Source organism: Pezoporus occidentalis, unplaced genomic scaffold, assembly GCF_034315485.1.
Source record: "Pezoporus occidentalis ecotype Australia unplaced genomic scaffold, CSIRO_AGI_Poc_V1 ctg221, whole genome shotgun sequence".
NCBI classification, from domain to species: domain Eukaryota; kingdom Metazoa; phylum Chordata; class Aves; order Psittaciformes; family Psittacidae; genus Pezoporus; species Pezoporus occidentalis.
In genome coordinates this window covers 882563-905398 of record NW_026914084.1, presented here as the reverse complement: position 1 = coordinate 905398, position 22836 = coordinate 882563, and the positions used below count along the sequence as shown (strand labels likewise).

The 22836-nt window shown below is 51.7% G+C and overlaps 1 protein-coding gene across 3 annotated transcripts; it reads left to right on the top strand.

The window, feature by feature from the left end:
* The first annotated feature begins 1421 nt into the window (after nt 1-1421).
* Nucleotides 1422-21434, top strand: MGAT3 (beta-1,4-mannosyl-glycoprotein 4-beta-N-acetylglucosaminyltransferase). 3 transcript variants are annotated; one of them, XM_062620490.1, is made up of 2 exons: nt 1422-1522; nt 18592-21434. In XM_062620490.1, exon 2 carries the CDS (start codon nt 18593-18595, stop codon nt 20099-20101), a length of 1509 nt encoding a protein of 502 aa, XP_062476474.1. In that variant the 5' UTR covers nt 1422-1522; nt 18592; the 3' UTR covers nt 20102-21434. The 3 variants fall into 3 exon arrangements, with proteins under 3 accessions (XP_062476474.1, XP_062476476.1, XP_062476477.1); XM_062620492.1 differs by lacking the exon at nt 1422-1522 and adding an exon at nt 5919-6854; XM_062620493.1 differs by lacking the exon at nt 1422-1522 and adding an exon at nt 6888-7052.
* The last annotated feature ends 1402 nt before the right edge of the window (nt 21435-22836 follow it).

The window sequence follows — 22836 nt, the reverse complement described above, 5'->3', positions numbered from 1 at the left end:
GTTCCCACCAATATGTTCTTGCTGTCATTGAGATGGAGCCTTTTGGTGTCCTCCTCGGTGCACTATTGTGCTCTGTCTCAAAATGACCTTCCTCATATCGTGAGAACTTCACTTGCTGTCTCGTTGTCTTCCTCCTCTGTCCTCATTCCTTTCCCTCAGTACTTCCGCAATACTCCTGAGGCACTTCTGAATCCAGCTGACCTCTGGCTGTGTTTAACCATCCTTCTAGCTGAGTATGCAGTGGGGAAAATTCCCCTTCACTTACGCTCTTTGTTTGAGCTCCGGCATGGTCTCCATCTTGGCCTTAAAACTCGAAATTAGGCCAGCCCTTTCCCAAGGAAGCCCTCCCTGGTGCCAGCTAGGTAAGATGAGGAAAACAGGCAGAAGACCTGTCTGCAGGGCAGGTTCTTGTGCATCCCCCTTGGACTGGTGCAAGGTCTGCCCAGGAGAACAGAGCTGTTTCTCCCCAGCAAGTTGCCCAGCTTGCCCATCTGATAAATGGCAGGTTGCAGGGGCGTTGGCACCGGTGTCTTCATTTCAATGCGCTGTTCTGCTAAATTCCCATCAAAACATAAGGAAGGGTGTACTCTGGTTCTGCATCCTTTTGACTTCCCGTTAGCTGTTGGCCGCAAGGGCTGAGGTCTCGTGCTTGCGTTTCATCATGTTTGTAGCAGTACCGTTCGGCCTGGGGGGGTTGTTTTGGGTTGGCTTGGCTTTAGCTTTCCTTTCCAAAGATGGGCCTGATGGGGAAGAAGGCAGGGAAAAGTTGAATAGAGAGAAGGCAGCTTTTGCGGCTGGGGCGCAGGATCGGGAGTCAGCAGATGCAGGTTCTATTTCTGGCACCGCAGCAAAACTTCCTGGATGTCGCTGGGCAAGGCAGCTCGCACATCCCCACCTCGCCTTGAGCCTCCCTCCAGCCAAACCACGAGCGCTCCTGACCTCCCCCCGCCCGCCGTGGCACGGGGAGGGATGCTACGGCCGCGCTGGGGCTGCGAGGCGGCACCGCGGCGCTGCCTCGACCCCGCAGCATCCTTGGGGGTCACCGCCTGGCCCGGCATTCGCTACCGCAGCCCGCTCAATAAAGCACCCTCTGCCTCGCCGCGGACCGCCGGGGCCCCGCCGCCACAAGGCGCTCCTTTGTGCGGGGAGGCGGGGGGCGACCGGGCCGTGCTCCGGGGGGCCGTGCGGCGGCGGCCCCGGGGGGGCGGGCGGGCGCGCCGGGGGAGGAGACTGGCGGGGAGGGCGGCACAAAAGGGGCTGCTGCAGCCCTGCCCGCCGCTGCCGGCGGGGCTCGGCTCCGCATCGCATCCTTTCCCGCGGCCGGGAGGAGGTGCCGGGCCGCTCCGCGGCGGCGAAGGAGGAGGAGGAGGAAAGCGAAGGAAGGCGGCGGGGGGCTGCGGGCTTGCCTCGCCTCGCCGCGGCCGGCGCCGAGCCATGCCGGGGGGCGGCGGGCGGGCCGGGGGCGAGCGGCAGCCTCGCCCCGCCGGGGGCCCGGCGGGCACCGACGCTGAGCCGGCCGGGGGTGAGTGAGTGAGCGGACGAGCGGGCGGTGGGGCGGCGAGGGGCAGCGCACACCCGCCTTCCCCGGTGGAGCCGCCCCGGGGCTGCGGGCAGCAGCGGCGGGACCCCCCTTTTCCCCGGTCCGTCCCCCACCCTCTGTTGCCGCCACCTGCAAGTTGTGCCTCGGCCCGGGTGTGCGGCGTCATCCCCTGCGGGCGCTGCCGGGGAGGCTTCCCCGGAGAGCCCCCACCTCCCGCTCCTTATTTATTTATATTAGTGTTATTTTTTATTCTCTTCCCCGCACGCCCCCCCCCCCCATAATCCCGGCATCCCCTGCTAGGGAGCATCGGCGGTGGGGAGGGAGGCGGGAGGCGATGCTGCCGGCCCCCTGCCCGCAACCGCGGGCTCTCCGGGAATGGAGGCACCCTCTGGCCGGGGCACTGCAGCGAAGGCCCATCTGCTGCCCATGCTCGGCTTGCGAGGAGGGCACGGGCTGGGGATGCGTGCCAAGCCTGCAGCAAGAGAGAAGGAGTAACAGGAGTGTGTGCGTAGGAGGGCAAACATACATACAAATACATGTGTATGATCAGCATCAAACGTCCCCTCTCCCCCTGATCCCTCTCTGTGTCACGTTGCTACAGCCCCCCGTTGGGGGCTGGCCGCAAAGGGACGCGAGTACCCAAGTTCTCTCCTCCACTCGTACAAGGGGTGTCAAGTCGTTTGCGGGCTGGAAATAGGTGTATGTCCTGCTGGAGTGGCACAGGCTGCCGTAGCTCTGTCCTTGTGAGTTTCGCTCTCTGGGTAAGCGTGAGAAGGGTGATGGGGAACACGGCATCTGCTACAGCTCTAGGCTTCTTCAGTGAGGGAGGGAGTGCGGCGCGGGATGGAGAGCACCCTTAGCCCGTGATTTTCTTCTGGGGATTTCCACAGGCTGCTTTCCTGTGAGCCATGCCTGGGTTGTTCCTGAGAGCCCTTCTTGTTTCCCAGAGCCAAAGCTGGGGTCTCACGCTCTTCCTCCCACCCTAGGGCAGAGCCTGGGTCAGGAGAGAGCCTGCCCTGTCTCCAGCATACAGCGTGGGTGCTGAGCACCTCCCTTCCCAGAGAATGGCCCTCCAGTTAACTCCAAATCCCTCCCCTTGAGTGGGAAGTTCAAGCCTGTGAAAACACTCGGTGGCACCACTGTTAACAAGTACGACTTGAGTCGCTAGGAACCCCCAGCCCTCTGAGAGCTGAATTTCAGATTACCACCTACTCTTGCCCCTGTCTCCTCGAATCCAGCAGGGTGTGAGTCAGCAGGAACTTTTCATGTCCCTTCCCCAAAGGGTGGCTCTCGTGCTCTGTAGATCCCACCTGCAGAATGGCGTTCGAGTCCAGCTGTGACTTTGGAAGAAGCACTTTAGAATCCCTGTTGCCAAAACCTGGTTGCTGCCAGCTCCTCGGAGAAGAGCTGAAATCAAGCAGGGTGTGCTACTGCTTGACCCTCAGAGAGCAGAGAGCCAGAGGGGAGGGGAAACCAGCAGGTTCCCTGTCCTCCAGCACACCTCCAGTTTCCACAGCCCCCCCTAAACACAGCTGTAGCACCTGTGTAGTGCTGGGAATGTGTCTTCCCAGCTGGGGTGGGCAAAGAGTAGCCCTTTGAGCTATTCCTGGGGATCCTCCAGCCTCCCTGAAGTGTTACAAAGCAAGCTTTGAATGAAAGCTATTGCGAACTGCAGAAGAGGAGTGAAGCTGTGACTCTGCCACTGCAGGTCATAAAAGTCCCTCGAAGATTTATAGCTACTCTACACCCTCAGGTGATTTTTGCAGTAGTGGCAAGAAATCCACTGTGAGGTATAATGTTCTCTCCCTGTGAGGACTCTCGGAGATACCTGCATAGCTTGTTTATTAATGCCCTGGATATAGCAATTATATTCTTTGGAGAGGGGAGGGATTCTGGCTACGTGCAGGCAAGTTTTCTTGCCCTGTTCCTAGTGTGGAGGCCCGGCTGTTGCTTTTCATGCTGGCACACCTTTGGTTCTGGGTGCTGCTGAGATTCCTCTCCATCGGAGGTGCCCAGAATGTGGGGGACCCATTTCCAAACTGGGTTCAGGGGCTGAGCAGCTACCTGCCTCCCTCTCTCCCTGCAAATGCTGGTAAGATTGGAAAAAGTTGCCTGCATGGCACACAGGGGTTGCCTTAGCAAGGAGGTCAAGAGGAGGAGGTGGAATATAGCATGTGTACTTGCATGGATATTAGCTTTAGGGGATGCTAACAACTGTAAACGCTTACCTGCAGTACTTGTGCCTGACACCGGGATAGCTTGGTCTGAAGGGTTGCTGCAGCTGCTCTGTGGTCACAGAGCCCGCTTAACCTAGGCCAGGCACATGGCAGTGTGCACAGATACACCTGGTTTGTTTCCCTGGGGAGTGTACCTGTGAAGTTTGTGTGCTTATGCAATTCCCATATAGCTTGTTTACTTTCCTCCTCCTTCTCCCACGTGCAACTGGTTAAGTACAGTGTGACTTTGTGGCCTGCCAGGTTGATGTACATGCTTCTTGCGTGTCTTCAAGGGAAGCTTGTGTGACAAACATGGGTGGGTGTTTGCTGGATGCATGTAGCAATGCACTTGGATCCTGCTGGGTACAATTACCCCGGAACGCATGCACTTTTGTAGTATTTATGCCTACAAGCAGTCATGGATACAGCAGTAGTTCAGGACAGTATATGTAGATGTTATAGTGTATGTGCAATCTGTGAAGGACGCCTTAAGTTTCTCAGTCCCTCCCTTGCTTTGACCTGTCAGCAAGCAGAGAGAAACTCAATCTTGTGGCAGGGCTCGTAGCTGAGTTTTTGGCTTGCTTCCTCTTAGCTTGAGAATAGCATCTTTAAGGTGCACCTGCTATGACAAATTAACATGTTCCCCCGGCCCCTGCATTGGATCATAAATGTGGAGGGAGGAAGTAGAGGAATTTCATAATTGATAGATGGGGCAAGCTGGGCCAGCATTCATTCCTAAAGGCTGCCTAGGTTTTAGGTGGAGTTCATTGCTCTAAAATGAGCCCTTTGTACATTGTTGGAATCTGTGACCCAATCAGTGGGATGTAGCTGGAGGAGGTGGTGCTAACGAAGGCTGGTACTGCTGACAATTGCTCTGGCAGAGAGGAAGGCAGAGGGGGTACTGACTGGCACAAGAGCCGTCTTCTTGTCTTTAGGTCAGTGTAAGGTGCCTCAAAGGGCTGGTTCATGCTATCAGCCCTGACAGTAAAAGTGAAGTGTGGCTACTTGTCCCCACCTGCTTTTCCCTACAGTCACTGTCACCTGTTATTTCTGCAACAAAAGATCAGGCTGCACTGCATTCTTTCTGAGGACAGGATGGCATCTTGTGGCACTACAACGAAGTGTTACAGTGGGATGTGAAATCTGGGAAGGTAGGCACGTGGGGCAGTGCAATACGAGGGGACATCTGAGGAATGCATCCTATTCTCCATTGTGATTTTTCTTGGAAAGGTAGTGACATATCTGTGGTGTACACATGGACTGTGCTGTCAGGTCAGTGCTGCAGGCTGGCCTTGAGGAGCCTTGGCAAAGAGGTCAGAAAAGGGGGCAAGCCTGGGCTTGTGGGCAGCTCTGGGTCAGGTTGGGGTGCTTTGGTAGAGTTAGGTGACTGTGTTGCTGGGACTGGGCTGTGCAGCAGTATCAATGCTGTATGGAGTGCCAGGACCAGATGCTTGTCCCAGGAGCCAGGGCAGAGGTGCAGTCCTGGACCTGCTGAGTTACCCCTTCTCCTGGAGGAGGTGGGAAGAGATGCTGCGTACTGGATCAGCAACGTAGGGTACACAAGAGCACTCCATACCTGAATGCTTGTGGAATGGATTCTGGCTGCAGCTCTTGGGAAGGCAGGAACAGGATTTCTCTACCTTCCTTTCCTGACTTCTTTGTGCTCCCTGCAGTGCAAACCCTTTACTTCCCTCAAGCTCCTCCTGAAGCACAACAGGTACCTCCTGTTCTTCAAACCTCTGAACACCTGAAACACAGTGGGTGTATTTTTGTGCTCAGGAACTTGCCTGGTAAACCTGATAGGTGAAAGGGAGTGCAACACTGCACTCCGAGCTTTCATCAGGAAGGCTGAGGGAAGAAGCAGCATAAAGGGGACTGGCTGCCTTACAAAAAGCAAGGGCTTATTCTCAAGCCATAGTTTAGAAGTGATTATTCCCTGCTTTAGAATGGCAAAAATTAACTGTGCTGCTCACTGTGGGGACCTTGGCCTTTCATGCCAAGATTACACAGACCACCCCCCTCCCCTCGCCCCCCAAATTTGAACAGGCAACTTGATGGGCTCGGTTAACATTCCCAGTTTCCACAGCTAAGGGAGTGCCCAGGCCTGTGTTAGATAGGCTTTTATAATGTCTTCTTTTGGGATTTTTCTTTTCCAAAAGATTGGGCATGCCTGTTGGGTATGACCAAACAGAACTCTGCCAGCATGCGTTTTCAGCCTGTAATGTGTAAGCATGCAAGCAGCAGGAGAGGTGGATGTGGCTGTCCAGAGATGGGCAGTGGGGGCAACTCCTCTTCCTGAGGATCATCTGTGTCTTGCATTTTATGACAAGTTTTCTCTCTGAGAGCCTCAAAGCAACCCATTAAGCTTCTTTTAATTAAGCAAGCCCCTTACCTGAAGTAGAAGACGTCTCTCCCATTTCCCATCCATGGAAACTGAGGCACAGAGCAAGGCTGTGACATCCCCATTGGCACAATCAGGGGCTCAGCAGGAGAGCAGTGACTGAAACGCACCACTTCCTGTGCTTGCTCTGTTGCCAGTGTCTCGGAAATCCCAGAGAACAGCCGGGTGTGGTGCTGAGCCAGGGGTTATCAATAACTTTCTGGTTGCTGCTTGGATCCTGCTATCCTTTTCACTGCAGATATCGCCTGCTTCTTGATCTGCTGCCTAATCTATAATCCCAGCTCCCTGCTGCCTTTCCCTTGGAGTGCTGTTTTCCCATTCGGTGTGTAAATCCTTACAGGTGGGGCCAGGGATAGCGAGCAGAATCAAACTCTGTCATTTCTTTAAGGCTTTGGGGTAATTTTTATCGCGGAATATTGCTGATTGTGTCTTGCATGATACCAAAGCTGCAGCGAGCAGATTTGAAGCATACTGAAAGACTAATGCAAATTAGACCTGCTGCATAACGGCTTCAGCAACTGTGAAACCTATGATCTAAAAGCAGGTATCTGCTACACTGACTTTATTGGTGTTAGGATCCCCTGTTTCAGCATGCAGATCCTGGAACTGAACAGAAAGCAAGAGAGACAGCATGGCAAAGAGACATGAAAGGGAGTCTCTCTCCTAGATGCTGAGCCCTTTAAGAAAGAAGGGGAAGGTAAGGTAGAGCCCTGAGGTTTTAAAGTGCTTGTACTGAGGCTGAGGAGAAGGCTATGGTAGTGCTTTCAGTTCCTCCTTCCTCTGGCAGAAATGCTTCTAGCTGGGCAGCAAGGAAAAAGAGGAGGACAGAGGCCTCTGCAGACTGAGCGTGTTGGGCACATGGACAGATCTCGGAGGCTGCAGGAGCTGGGTAAAGGTAGGGCTTTGGAAGAAGGGTTTGCCTGCATAGGGGCTGAGAGTAGATGGTGCTTGCTGTGTGTAAGGGAGTCCTGTTTTCATGGAGCTTGTAGTGCAAGGGCTGGCTCTGAGGCAGAGCAAAGGGCAGAGTAAATCAGGAGAGTGCTGCCCTGGAGTGATCAGTGTGAGCTGCACTCTGTTGCTTAATGACCCCATTGCCGAGGGAAACCTCTGTGGCCCTGATACTCAGGGAGGCAGTATCTCCCAAAGGCAAAGGAGTGGGACAGCAAAGCAGACTGTGATTCTCTCTGCTTTTAGCTCAGCCTTCCCTGTACGTTATTTGTGCTGGCAAAGCTGTTCCTTTTTTCCTGCCTCTGTAGTAGTTCAGTTCCCTTTTCTCCTTCCCACCTGCCCTGGCAGTCCTCTCCTCCCTGTCTCACTGTGCCAGTGCTGTCCGGCTGATGCTCTCGCCAAGTAACCATGATCAATAGCGGCGAGATGTACCAAGCAGCCTCACTTGAAGGGGACGTGATTTGTTGATTTTTCTCTGGGGGCCGTATGAGGTCCCTGGAGAAGAGGTGGGTTGAAGGAATTGCTATTTCCCCATCAGTCCTGTGTCCCCAAATGCCTCCTGCCGTGCTGTTGTTTGGTGCAGCCAGCCTGTTAGTAACTGGCCATTGTGCTTTCAGATATGTGCTATTGGCACAGAGCCTCTGTGGCCTTGAAATCCCTGTGTAGCAGCAACTTCTAGAGCAAGGGTTGACCACACCTGCATTCAGCTTGGCCAAGGGGATGATGGGATTGCTTTTGCATAATTTAGAAGTCTCTTGAATTATTTATAGTGCAGTTGTGCTCTGGAACAGAGTCTTCTCGCTTCTCATGCGTGTTGGGGGAAGAGAGGGAAGGGGTGTTTGTCAGCCATCCAGAGTCTACCACTTAGTGATGAGGAAGTGCTGTAGGTTTCCTTTCTGCCCATGTTTGTTCACATATGCCTCTGTGCAGCTGAATTGCCCTGAAAATCCAGTTCTGGTTTCCACATCGCTTAGGAGTGTGTGTGGTAGTGCAGAGCATCTCCATGACTTGGGGCTATGTGAGAGCTTCCTGAGTTCAGAGCCATGTCTTTGCAGTAAGGAGATGGTGTCAAGCTGGAGACAGTGGGATTTGGTCCCTTGATTCAGTTACAGTGCTGTGGGTCTGGGGCAGGGATCACTGGGACTGTTCTCTAAAATATTCAGATGCTTGAGGGCGTGTTTTTTTTCCTTCCAAGGTCCACCTTGTCCTCCCAAAGTGCTTTTTAGCTTTGGCACGACACGGTCTGTTGGACCTTACAAGAGCTCATCAGGACCTGAAGACATGAAAGATCAGGTGGTTGAGCAGCAAACTGCGCAGCTGAAATTCCCATCACTTCTCAGTGATTGAGCCCTGAACAGCAGCCAGCTGAGGGCAGAGAGAGACTGGGGCAGGTTTTATAGAGGCTCTCGCAGCAGAGGAGCACCATGAAGATGAGCTGGGCAGGCTGAGCACCCACCCCAGCTAGTTATCAGCATCATGCCTCTTGGTCCTCTGCTTCACTGTGGCAGGTTGCTGTACCATGCAGATGGGCTGTCCCACTCCTGCCCTGCTTGTCTCGGTGACTTCAACATGACCATGGCTCCCCCTCTGTGTTGCACGTCCTTCTTGCCCACCATCAGTTTTCGTGGTGCACTCACACATTGGTGTTCCTTTTCTCCGTCCTTCTTGACCTGGCTGTGGCAGCTTCTCAAAAACCAAACAATATAAATGTTTGTGTTGCTGAAGACCTGAAAGGGGAGGGAAAGGGCTGAGGGTGGAAAGGGAAAAGAACTTGGCCTGTAATCAAGTGATTGTGGCAGTGAACTGCTCTGTCTACTGCACTGTTGAGCAGAAATGCTTCACTGATTTTATCTGTATGGTGTCAGTTTGTGGCTCTTTCATTTGGGGAAGAGTTAGCCAGACAGTCACCAGATGTGCCATGGACAAGCCATGCTGCCCCACCTAGCCCTGGCATGGTTTTCAGGTTCTTCAGCCTGAAACAAAACCTATTCTTTCATTGAATGGTTTTACCTCACCAGGGATGTTGGCAACTGGCTAAATGCAAAATTTCTCCTTATCCCTCTCAAGAAATAAAACCATGTAAGGGAAGAATGGGAATGCAAATTGTCCCCAGAATGTGTGTGATGTCCAGAATGGCATTTTGTTTCATTGAAGACTAGTTGTCCCCCTCTTTCCCCATAGACCTGGTCCTAGATCTTTCCACTTGGTGTAATCTGGCGATCGGGGTAGTGCTTTGCTTAGTGAAAGGCAATGTTTGTACAGAAGAAGTAAACATATTGTTGAGACCCAGGCCTTCTGCAATGCCTGTAAACAAGATCCAGCCATCTGTGGGAGGCAGGAGAGAGATTTATGTGACCCTGAGTGAAGTGCATTAGGAGGCTTTTGATTTCATTCTGGGAAACTGCCTCTTTTCGTGGTACCATATGCCTGTTACCGGCATAGAGCTGTTACTGAAGGTTTGATTCGTGTGGATTTAATCCGAGGGGCTGTGATGCTGCAGTCAGAAGGATAACATAAGCAGGGGGTTGTCTGCAAGCCAGAGCCCGAGGTGCTCTGCAGAGCCCCCGAGCCTGTGCCCTTTGTCCACCCCGGAGGTGGGAGTCTGGGCTGATTTACTCCTGCCTTAGGGTGAGGCATTGAAGAGCTCTCTGCCTATCAGCACTTTCTTTCCGAAAATAATAGCAAAGTGAAGTGGCAGCGGGGAACCCGGGCGGCACTGTGTCGAGGTCTTGCTTAAGTCTTGAAAGAGGAAAATGAAGAACAAAGGCAGAAGAGACAAATAAATAAGGGTCTGTTCTTGGTCCAAGAAAAATCCCCATGGGTTCGTGTAACATTCTCGAGAAGACACGACACTCCCAGGGCTGGAGTTAGGTTTTGGAAATAAAAGGGAAGGGGGAAGAGGCAAGCGAATGGGGAGTGTGGAGGGAGCCGGGGATGGGAAGGAGGGAGAGACACCCTGGAGAAACCTCTCGGCATGGAGTCAGGTTTCTCCGGCTGTTCCCGGTGAGGAGGGGTTAATGCTCTTTGCATGGGATTGGCTGGTCACCAGACATTCAGGGAAGAGGGGGATCTGGGGGCTGCCAAGCAGGACCCCTGTGGCCTGAAAGGAGGGGAGGAGGGGAAGGAAGAGGCTGGGAATGCTCTTCCAAACAGTAATAGATCGGCTACTGTGGGAAAGTGAGCACACTGCCAAACCCCAAGTGGTCGGTGATGGATGGGGGAGGAAAGAGGGCGGGAATGGGTGGCCAGCTCTTCTCCATGGCCGCTAAGATCTTGCTGCTGTTCCATGGCCTCTCGTTATTTATTGTCTTCCTGAGGTTTAATTACTCCCCTCCTCGATCCGTCTTGGAGAGCTTTTATCCCTGGGATGCACAAACAACTGCCACCCGCTTCAAAAATAGCTGGAGGCAGCGTGGTTCCTGCCTGCCTGCGTGGGTCTGTGCACTCTACCCATCACCATGGCATCAAGTGCTTCTTGCCTCCTTCCTCCTTTAACTGCCTCCCCGCAGGCCCACCGGGCACCCGCCCCACCTTCCTCTGGGCTGTTCAACCTGCGTCTCCCTGTTGCTTGCACTGTTACGTGCTCCCCAGGGACTCTCCTGCTTTCCTTTGCACAGGGTTTATGTGCGTGGTGTGGCATGTGGCTGCCACGTGCTCCTCAGAGCCCAGGGTCCACGGCTGATTGTGGGCCAAAAGTAACGATGCTTGCAGCAGCAGAACGTGTTTGTACAAGCACTTGCCTTATTCATGACATGTCCCGGCAAGCACTTGTAATGTTTGTAGCGGTAGAAAGAACACATTAGAACATTAGAACATGTTTGGGCAAGCACTTGCCTTATCCGGAAGAACAGTTGCATATGATTGGTTGAAAAAGCGCCTGATCAGTAAAGCCATTGCCTGATGATGGCTAGGCAGGATATGATAAAAGCCTGTAAGCTCACTCAATAACTGCCTTTAGTTGCACCACAACTGGTGTCCGTGCCTCATACGCCACAGGTGCTCCTGACTTGGTGCTCCTCTTGGTGCTGTGCTCAGGATTTGCTTGGCAAACACGGACTGCTTGCCAGGATCTGCTTTGAAAGCAGTTACCTGCTGCTTCTTCCAGAGCCTTTCTTGAGATGTAATCCTTCCCTGATGCTGCTGGAAAGATGGTATTTGAAAGGGGGCCTCACTGGAGGTTTGGTTAAATTAACAGTGCTTAAAAGAAGTCCTATAGGTTTGAGTGTCTTGAGGATGTATCTACACGATACCACGGTTTTGGCGAGAAGTGAACTGGTGCAATAATTCACAAAGTTCCTCCTGGTCAGCTGCTTGTTCCATGCCTAAGCATTCTTGAAGTTTATTTTTAACCTAGCTAGATCTGCTGCTGATTTGGCTTTAAAAGCAGACTTTAATGTAATTGACAACTTGGATTCACACAACTGACAGCTGAGGGGTGGTGAGTGAGGGGAGAACCTATGAAACAACAGCCTGTGTTACCACATGCCTCACTTGAGGTCTCTGAAATCATGATTTTCTTTTGTCCTGTGACAAAATGGTTTTGTCCTACCCTTCTCTGCAGGACACTGAGGCTAGACGGGAGTTCTTCCATACTTCTTTAGTTACCCCATGGCCTGTCTGAGGACATACGTTGTTTTTTCGTGTAGTTTTTTTGTCCCTTTTTCCTTTCCCATTCCTCATCTCATGATGGAGCATTCCTTCCCTGTAAGATCCCAACGTCAAGAAGGAGAAGAACTAGCCAATTCTATTTTGCACTGCCGTAACTGCTGCACTCTTGGAGCAGTGAGCAGCAGCAGTACTGTATTTGGCTGGGAGAAGGACCTTGCAGCCTTGATGTATGTGTACTACAGAGTGCAGTGAGCAATGCCTCAGCTCATCCTCTGATGTCCTGAGAGACCCAATCTTGGAGCCAAGTGGTGATGCAACCTCCAGGGCCATCACAGCAGTCTTCGTGGAACCAGATGTTTTGAGGAGGCAGTAAGCAGGGCTGAGGAAAAGTCTTTCCAGGGTTGGAACTAGATGATCTTAAGGTCCTTTCCAACCCTAATTATTCTGTGATTCTATGTTATTAGGCGTAAGTGAAGGAGAGAAGAGGATAGGAGAGGTGCTGCTTCTATCCAGCAGATTGGTGCTAAGAAATTTAAACCGTGGCTTCTGAGAGCATGTGAAGGATCAGAGTGTTGAGGTATGTCTGGAACCATGGATATTTCTATACTGAGACTGGCTTTAGCTGGAGAGAGATTAGTTACAAGGGAGCCCAGTACAGCTGAAGGATACTGGGAAGAACTAGTGTTGGAACTAGATGATCTTAAGGTTCTTTCCAACCCTAGCTATTCTGTGATTTGATAGATTCCAGTGGAATTTTCTAGCTTGAAGTTTTCTTTAGCGTCTTGTACCCTTGTGGTGTCCACATACTTCTTGGATAAAATTAAATTAGCGTCTCATAGACCATTATTGGATTTTAGTAGAGCTTTCTAGTCTTCTCTGAGCAGATCTTCTTTTAAACTGGGGGCTGGAGAATTATATAATTATGCTGCTATTAGTATTATGGTAGTTACAGCAAGAACAATCTGTTCGAGTGGAGGGTTTTATAATGGACTCTGAAGGTGTTCAGATGCTGGTCTATCGAGCTGACTTATGGAAGATCAGTCTTGAGCCAAAATTCTGTTAACAAAGACCACTTTACCTCCAGGTCCTGGGTACTCTGTACAGAGGGTTAAGAGCTGCTTTGTTCCAGGCTACAGTTATCTCACTGAGGCTGGAGATGTGGCATCTGAAATAGCCAAGGCTTAGTTCACCAAAGAGCAGGACAAGACACTCAAGAGAACAGCTGAAACAGCGAAAGCCCACGGGAAGTGTGGAGTCCAAAAATACTGTGCTTCCAGGAACTGAAGAGGTGAGCAGCCATAGTAGTTAAAAAGACAGAGGCTTTGTGTTGCATCTGCCTTAGTTTCTGTATGCAGCAGATCTTAGCTGCTGGCACGGAGCGCTTGGGTTTCCCACAGGAACGCATAGTAGAAGACACCTGCTTTCTTTTTGACCACAGATGCTACTGATCTTTTGAGGCCTTGCAAGATCTTGCACACATCTGGAGGCTTGTGGTTGATGTGATGGACCTCATGTGTCTGCCTTCACTGGCAAAGGGGAAAGCAATGCCTTTGTTTATCAGCTGTTTCCTCACCCTTCCCAGGCCAACCCCACCTTTAGGTGTCTCTTTTTATCCATCCAGTTTTCTTCCTGGCTTGATGCCATCCGTTAATCCTATGTGGATGGCAGCTCTGGAAGTCAAATGGATGCTGTGGTATGGCACCATATGGCTGCTACTTTGGCACTCTGTTGAGAGTGGTTGCCTTACATCTTTGCTGATCTCCCTGTTGAAAGGGGGGGAAGATGCTTAGAACAGAGCCTTGCTCTCCCTTAGGCTGACCTGACTGGAAGAGTAACAGTGCTGCATGGCTTGCTCCAGCTGGTTGTGCTGGCAGCAAGTCAGTGTCACCTCGTGGTCAGTTGCCTTGAAACTGCAAAGGAAACGCATAGCATGAGGTATTGCTGTTTCGCATTAGTGCTGTGGGCAGCAGCTCCTGATGAAGGTCGCAGAAGAATGTTGCATTCTGTCCTTGAAACTTGAATGAAGGCTGATGCGGGCCTGCTTGCATTCAAACCACCTTGTGCTGTGATGTCCTCCCAGCTTGCAATCCCTGGAAGGGCCACAGCATCCTTCACCTGAGAGAGATGCTGAGGCCTGGCAACCCTCTGGTGCATCCTGCTTCTCTCCGCTTTCCCTGCTGTCCAGCTTTGTAGGGTAATCTTCTCTTCCTGTCCTTAGGGGAAAGCACAGTCCTGCTGCCCCTGGGCTAGTCTATAGTGTTTCAGTTGCAGACAAATAGTAGGTTTTATAGTTTCTCCTTGCTTCTGTGGGTGTTTGCAGGGCTGAAGTAACTTGAGATTATAGTGTTCTGAGGTACTGTGATGATGGCAGGTACGCCTTGTACTTCAGAAGCATGGAGCCTGTTCACTTGTCTCTAGCTGGAGCAGAGACAGTTTGGCCCTCAGTGTGGAGTGTGGGATGGAAGTCATTGCTGGATTTTAATCGGCCATGTGAAAGCAATTCTAATGTAAATTGTTGCTTTGTGTTAAAGTGTCTGAGCAATGGGCAGATATGGTACTCCATGGGTGTTATGGGATAACTTTAGGCACAGGAGTCGAGCATCTCCTGTATCAGGGTTAAAAAGAAGCTTCTGCTCTGACTTGTCCTACACAGCAGCTTTTCTCCTGTAACCACAGGAGAGGTCTAGGGAGTCTCTGAGTCCCGTGCCCTGATGAGGTGGAGTGTGGGGTAGCATGCATGCAGTGGCCTGTCGCATGGCCTCTTGCCAGCGTCCTCCAGAAGAGAACATTAGGGCTGATGAACTGCCAGCTCTTAGTGGTGCATATCTTTCTCCCTGGCTCCTTGAAAAATCAGGATATGATTTCAGGATGGTATAAATCAACCGGTCACTTGATATAATGGCAAAGTAAAACGGTAACAGGTGCCTGGGGATAACTCACGTGCATACCACTTCTAGCTTCCCTCCTTCTCTGAAAGCCCTTCCCCTGCATGGTAGAGACGTAACTTCAAGCAGGAAAATTTCAAAGGGATCCCTTACAAAAAGAAGCTTTCAGCTTGTCTTTCTGAGACCGAATGTTGCTGAAGCTGTTTATAACTGTGTGTTCCCTAAAGAGCTTTGTCTTAATGGAGCTGACTGTGCATACTCCTCCTGGCTTTTTCTTCTACTTGAACATTAAAGCTGCTCTTGCTGTCATTTTTAACCTGACAGCAACTTGATCACTTTCTCTGAGATCAAGTTGACTCCCCCCCCCCCAAATTGTCAGAAGGGAAATATCTCTTCTTGCTGTTTTCTATGTCCCTGGTAACTGATGGCTGCTTTGTGACAGAGCAGCTGGGCTCTTTGATGACAAGCTAAGATGTCTCCCTGACTGGTACCTCCTGTCTTATTTCCACCATACATAAATGTTCTGGATGGGGATGGTGAGCAGTAACATCTTTCTCCTGTGCTGGCCTTTGTCTCCAACTAGCTATCACTCAAAGACACCTCCTTCACTGCAGTGCTGACCAGAGGGTATGGGAAGGCAGATGTGACCGATGGTTTTTAGCACTTCAGCCCACCCAGGGGTGCATGTCTACTCTCCACTCCCTGGCAGAGGAATCCCTGGCATGTGAGAATGGAGGTGGTTCCCAGGGAAGGGGTTTCGAAGAGGACAAAGCTTGTTTCTTTGCTTCTGTCCTTTACAGGAGGGAATAGGAAATGAGTTTATGTTCCTACTCCCTAACAAAGACAACTGAGCAGGGAAAATTGCCTCCTGGGACATGTCAGCAGCAAAACAGCAGAGGGTACTGTGGGGCCATCTTGCTTTGGCAGAGCTGCAGTGGAGGGCCGTGCACACCAGCAGTAACAGGGAGGCAATGCAGCTGTGCACGGCTGAGTTTTGCCAATGGATGAAGAGCTGCAGAGCTGTGTGTGCTGAGCCTGACAGATATTGATGTATGCAAATGTCAAGTGAGGAAAATATGCTTTACTTCCTAAAGCCACGTGTCCTGCTATGTTGACATGGCACACCACATCCCAGAAAGTGAAGTGGTTTGAATGTCAGGAGTTAAGACCTTTTGTCTGGGAATTTACCATGGCATGTGGAGCATCACGGCTGCCTGGGAAGAAGATGGAGATGTGCCTTGTGTGACTCCTTCAGCACCTGCCCGCTGGGCTGGGCTGGCCAAGAGGAAGCTGGCTGCCCTGCATTTGTGTGTCCTGCAGGAACTGGAGTGAAACCAGCAGTACCTGGCAGCCATTGGGGTTGCCTTATTGGAGCAGACCAGCCATTTATCTTGCCTGGGTTTTAGCGTCTGAAAGAGCAACCTGATGTCTGGATGTGATGCCTTGGAGAAAGAGCAGGATGCCTGACTGGGGAAAGCTGTACTAATTTACCAGCAAGGGATGCTTCCTCCTGACAACCAGTTCCTGTTAATTTAGTGTTTTCAGCTTCCTTGTGCCCTTTGCTTCCCCACACTTCAAGACACATGAAAAACTGGTGACATGCCAGGAAAAGGCACTGGATAATCCTCTGCCTTGCAGGTGATCTCACTGCTCCAGCAAGGCATTAATAGAGCCTTAAGGAAAAAAGAAATATAAATACCCAGGACACAAGAAGATGCTTTGGGGGTTTCTGCAGCTCCTTGTTTTGACCCCCATGAAGAAAGCTTGTCAGCAAGCCCCAAGGTGGTCCTTTACAGCTTTCAACAGGAGAACATCAGCCTCTACATGGCTGGGCCACCCCAAAGGTGGCCTTCCACCAGCTGGACCACAACCAGGTGTATGCAGTCAGGTTGTGGAGCTATGGAGGTGGGTGCAGGTGAGGACCTGCCTTGGTCCCTGAGGAGAGCCACTGTATCCTTCTTCCCATCCTGCCTGACAAGATGTCCTCCTGGGAGCATGCAAAGCCAGGACCCTGTCCCTCTGCTGACCTGTGCCATGTCGAAGTATATAAAAAGCTGTAATAAACATTAACAAATAGGATCAAGCAATCTCTTTTTCTTATTTCTTTTTTACAGCACTGGCATGGCAGGGGAGTAACTTTTCACCAGCTTCAGGCTGGCGGTTCCCCCCTTCAGAGCTTGATGTGGGACTCCTCACTGCCACCTGAGCATGGAGGACAGTGTTGGTGGATGGTGGTCCTCGCTCGAAAGGTGACCACAAAGTGTCCAGAAATGCTTTTCACTGAGCTGTAGGGTATAACCACGGTCAACCCCTCTACCCAAGTCTGCATTGGAGCCATCTGTAAAGAGCAAGATATGTTTTCTTTTGCGCAGTTGCCATCTGTCTAAATGCTTTATGGCTTTTCACTTTAGTATTAAATTCCCTCCAAGTTAATCAGTAAACGGACTTTGCCGTATCATACTTAATATCCTCTGAAGCAGTGGCAGCGGGCTGGGTTCTTCTTCCCTCTGCTCCTGCCTGGGGACAGGTGTCAGCCGTGGGGCAGGGGAGCAGGACAAGCCCCTGTGTGGGGCAGCTCCCCTGTGTCCCCAGGAGTGGGAGCCACCTCCTGCAGAGGAGTTGCTGGCATTGCTGCACCGGGTGGAGGGTTCGTAAGTGATGGCATGGGCCATGTGGTGCCTCGTGGGAACTTTGGCCCTGGAAGGGGGATGGTGGATGGCAGAGAGTTGCCATGGGGGAGCATGTTGTAGAGGGGGTACGGTGGTACGTGTTGGGGGTTCAGAGAGGGTCTCTGCCTCTTTGCCTGCTGTTGCACAGAGGGTTTCATGCTCCAGGGAAGAGAGGACAGCCTCTGCATTGCAAAGGGCTTTTGGTGACCTTGTTCTCCTGCCCACCTTTGCCCCAACCTTCCCCTTCCTAAAGGGCAGAGGGCAAGGCCTCTTTTCCTTGGTGAAGCATGGGTGAGCTTACTTTTTTCTTCTTTCTTTCTCTTGTTTTTTCTTTCTTTCCCTTTTTTCTAGACTGTAGTCTTCAATCACTTCTCTGCCTGACAGCAGCTCTGCGCTCCCTGCCTGGGCTGGAGGAGGAGAGGAGGTGTAGGGAGAGGATGAAGGCAGTATTTCATGTTTTTTGGAGGGAAGGGTTCCGCGCTGCTGGTTTCCTGCTGGTCTGACATGGATCTGTTATGATGGCACTATATTACCAGTGGAGACAGCTAGGTGTTTATTTTAGCCACCTTGATCCAGATGCAAAAAAACTTCGGTGTCTGGTACCCAAAACAAAAAGCAGTGGGCAACATTTGGGAATACATTGGACTTGAGAAGGATGGGAGAAGACTAAAAGTGATAAAATCTCATTTATTTTTGTTTCCTGTCCCCCACATGAACCTGGGTAGCATTTCCTAGGAACAAGTGTGGTTTTCAGGGCGTGTGTTGAGCAAACACTGAAATAATCTGGGGAGTGTAGGTGTTTTCCTGGTTCTGGCAGCCTGGCTGATGATCTCGGTCCTTTAAGACTTCAAGACATTTCAGATGTGTACCCTCTACTCTGTCTCACCCTTCCTGCTCTCTACTTTCTCTTCATCTTCCTCCAACACCCTGGTGATGCAGGGTCTGAGGAGGCCTGCGTTCATTTTGTTTCTATCGATGAATAGGGACAAATCTGCCAAGTGTGGTGAGTTCACTAGATCATGAATTCCTGTTATTGTGGGTTTCCCGTTTTTCTACTCTGTCACCGGTGCCTTTCTTGTCTTTGTGAGTTTATAAGACTGTGACTCCTCTAGGAGAGGTTCAGCTTGGTGTAACCCAGCTGAGGCAAAAAAGCCCGCTGAAGATGGCAGGAGTGGGGGGAGTGTTCTTGGATTCAAGTCTCGAAGATGCATGCTGAATTTAGACCAGCTTTCTGCCATCCCCAGCCTGTCTTTCTACCAGTGGTAAGCTTTTTGCACCTCAGTAACTACTGAATGTGACTTTCCTTTTCGTGGCTTTTCCACAGGATGAAGATGAGACGCCATAAGCTCTTTCTGACTCTCTGCATGGCTGGTCTCTGCCTCATCTCCTTCTTGCACTTCCTCAAGGCCCTTTCCTATGTCACCTTCCCCCGGGAGCTGGCTTCGCTTAGTCCCAACCTTGTCTCCAGCTTCTTCTGGAACAATGCCCCTGTCACACCTCAGGTCAGCCCTGAGCCGGGGGGCGCAGATTTCCTCCGCACGCCCCTGTACTCGCACTCCCCCTTGCTCCAGCCCCTGCCACCCAGCAGAGCCAGCGAAGAGCTGCACAAAGCTGAGTTTATACTGCCAGAAGACACAACAGAGTATTTCGTCCGTACCAAAGCCGGTGGCATTTGCTTTAAACCAGGCACCAAGGTGCTGGAGAAGCCACCCGTGGGAGGGCGGCTGGAGGAGCGAGCAGATGGCGTGGCATCGGGGCGGCCAGCTCGCAAGCCACTGAGCGCCAGTGGGACCAAGCGGCGCAAGTGGGTAGAGTGCGTGTGCCTGCCTGGCTGGCACGGCCCCAGCTGCGGGGTCCCCACCGTGGTCCAGTACTCCAACCTGCCCACCAAGGACCGCCTTGTGCCGCGGGAGGTCCCCCGGCGCGTCATCAACGCTATCAATGTCAACCATGAGTTTGACCTGCTGGACGTCCGCTTCCACGAGCTGGGAGACGTGGTGGATGCCTTCGTGGTGTGCGAGTCAAACTTCACCGCCTACGGAGAGCCGCGGCCCCTCAAGTTCCGTGAGATGCTCCTCAACGGCTCCTTTGACTACATCCGCCACAAAGTGCTCTACGTCTTCCTGGACCACTTCCCGCCTGGAGGCCGCCAGGATGGCTGGATTGCCGATGATTACCTGCGCACCTTTCTCACCCGAGACGGCATCTCGCGCCTCCGCAACCTGCGCCCGGATGATGTCTTCATCATCGATGATGCCGATGAGATCCCAGCCCGTGATGGCGTGCTCTTCCTCAAGCTCTATGACGGCTGGACGGAGCCCTTCGCCTTTCACATGCGCAAGTCGCTCTATGGCTTCTTCTGGAAGCAGCCAGGCACCTTGGAGGTGGTCTCAGGCTGCACCATGGGGATGCTCCAGGCTGTCTATGCTACCGACGGGATCCGTCTGCGGCGCCGCGAGTACTACACCATGCCTGGCTTTCGGCAGTACGAGAACAGCACAGGACACATCCTGGTGCAGTGGTCACTGGGAAGCCCCCTCCACTTTGCTGGCTGGCACTGCTCCTGGTGTTTCACCCCAGAGGGAATCTACTTCAAACTGGTGTCGGCCCAGAACGGGGACTTCCCCCGCTGGGGTGACTATGAGGATAAACGAGACCTCAATTATATCCGGGAGCTGATCCGGACTGGTGGCTGGTTTGATGGTACTACTCAGGAGTATCCTCCTGCTGACCCCAAGGAGCAGATGTATGCTCCCAAGTACCTGCTCAAGAACTACCAGCGGTTCCGCTACTTGTTGGAGAACCCCTACCGAAAAGTGGAGGGTGCTGGGTGAGGGCACTGGGGCTCGTGTGGGAAATCAGAACTTCACAACAAAGGGAAAGAGTTGGGTGTTTTCATCTGTTCCTTTCTTTGTTTTCTTTGGTTCTGGGTGGGAAGTGCCATTTCTCTGGGGTCTCTGCCCTCCCTCCCTTCCTTCTCTTCTTCCCTTCATCCCAGAGTGATTCCTGGGGACACACTTATATGAAGGGAGGCATGGGCAGGTGGAGGAGGGATGGTGGGAACCTACTCTGGTGGTAGGATAAAGACTTTCTTGCATCTCCTGGACCTCTCCTGCTGGCTGGAGAGACTCTGCATCCAGCTGGTGGGTTTTCCTCTGCGGGAGGCTGGGAGAGTCCCATGGGGAGAGAGGGCAGCTCCTCCTGTCCACGCTTGTCCTTTGTGGGTTGGAGCAAGCACAGATGCAAGCTTGAGCTATTCAGTGAGCATGTGAGTCAGCAGGCACAAACCGATATGAGCGATCACGTGTGCAGATGTGTGTCACAGGCGTTTTTTGGATGAGTGAATGTGCAAAAGCATCTCAGTATGCGTTTATTTTTTGTATACCTCTGTGTTCAAAGGGTATTTTGGAGAAGGGAAATCCTTTGCTTCCAAGGTGTTCTCCCCAAGACGCAGCCTCTTCCCACAGGCTCAATGCATCTGTCCTGGGCTCTATCTTGCCCTGATGCTCTACCAGTTCTGGAGCAGGCAGACAGGAAGCAGAGGAAAAAGATGATTTTTTTTTTTTTTTTAATTATTATTAATTTTTTTCTTTTACTCCTTTTTCACCCCTGCCCCAACAACACTGTACTAGCTTGTCCCACAGGCACTGAAGCATCTTCCTTGCAGTACGTGCTTCTGCTGAGGCTGGGACAAGCTGCAGGGGAATTAATCAGACAACGGGAGTGTATGTTTACAAGTGCATGGTTTCCTATGTGCATGAGTGCTAACATGCATGGTTTTGGTATGCACGTGGGCATTCGTTACCAGTACTGAAAGGGAAGGGGACAGAGTTGGGCTTGGGTATGTGTGCTTTTAGAAAATGGGGGGATCTGGGAGCTGCAATCTCCATCTTGGCAAGGATGACTTTTTGGGGAGTTCATAGCAGAGCGGTGCTAAAACACATGGGACTGTTGTGTGCCTCTTTGGCTGCCTCTGCAGCCTTGTGGGCTGTGCCTGCCCCAGGGTTGGTACTTACATGTGTTGGCTGTTCCTTCTTGCTGTGGGGTAAAAGGGAGAGGAGAAGGGCAAAGCTCTGAGTCAGCAGTGGGTGTTGTGGGGAAACACAGAGCCTGCCAAGGCACAGGATCCATCTGTCTGCTGTTCAGGTGTGAGGGAGCTTATGGAGCCATAGGATTCACCCAGGCTCATGGAGCTTGGATTCACCCTAGGCCAAGAGACTGTTTTGGGACCATGATGCTATCCAGAGAGCATGTGCAGCCTAGGCCATGCAGACAAGACCATACAGAGGAGCAGGGATGTCTGTCTAGTGTTTGACAGTGATGGGTACAGTCAGGATCTGGCCTGTCATCGTATTGAATTGATTCAGCTCATTGAGGAGGCAGATCTATGTCTCCACCCTTACCACCCTTCCCTAGCAGATGGCTTGACAGGGTGCCCAGTGCCTGGGCTGTAGCAGGCAGAGGGTGACAAACATGATAAACTTGTCCTATTAGCCTTGCAGTGGAAAGACTAGCTCATGTTCCAAGCAGAGAAGTGAGGATCATAGGAGGAGAAGGAGGAGGAAGATGTTGGCATACGGAGGAGTGACCCTGAAATCAGGCCAGCTGTGCTGAAGCAGGAGGGTTTCCATTGCCATTAACTCATCCCATCCGGGCTCCACATTCCTGTGTTGTCCAGCCCATTCCCACCCTTGTGCCTAATTCCTGTCTTTGTATCTCTCTTTTTCCTTCCTATTCCCATGTTTAGAGCAGTGAAAAGCATCAACAAAAATAACTTGATTGCCAAATAAGACCAAGACTGGAACAGAATGAAGATGAACATCTTTTTCTGATCAAACTGGGATGAAGTGTATCTTAGCTCCTTCCACATCTCATGTGCTATAATGCCTGCTTAGGTGAAAAAGACCCTCTTTCTGTTGTTGTTGTTGTTCATGCTGTGTCTTCCCCACAGGTAGAAAAGCTCCTTTGGGAACTGAGTGGAGGGCAGGTTTGGAAGGCAGAATGCTTTCCCCAAAGGGAAGCTGTGGCTCTTCTAAGTCCAGATTTGTTGATGCAGCAGGAGGGAGTCTTTCAGAATCATGGGGTCCTTGTGCCAAGCAGCCGTGTGGAGGTGTTTAGTGTAGAGAGATGATAGAGAAATGGGGACCGAGCTGGCAAAGGAGGAGCCTACATTGAACAAGATGAGAGCAGCAGCACTGAGGCTGCAGCACAAGGGGAACACGCTTTCCCCAGGGGCAGCCAGAGAAGAGCAGGTGTGTGTTAGCTCCCAGGATTCGGTAGCAGAAAAGTATGGAAGGAAGGAGCTGTTTCTCATTTTCACTCTTGCAAAAGAGCCTGAGGTCTATTCTCAGACCTTTGGCTTTGCTTTATCTAAGTGACAACACAAGCCCAATGGCAGGCCTTGCTGACAACAGAAGACAAGGCAGTGCATGGGTGTTTTGGCAGCACCAGAGCCCCATGAAGCAGGGGCTAAAGTGCATGTGTGCTGGGTTCTGTACCTTGTTTTCTTCTATAGTGGGAGCAGCCTCTCCTCCGATACCAGCCCTTCCCATTAATAGGCGTCCTTGTG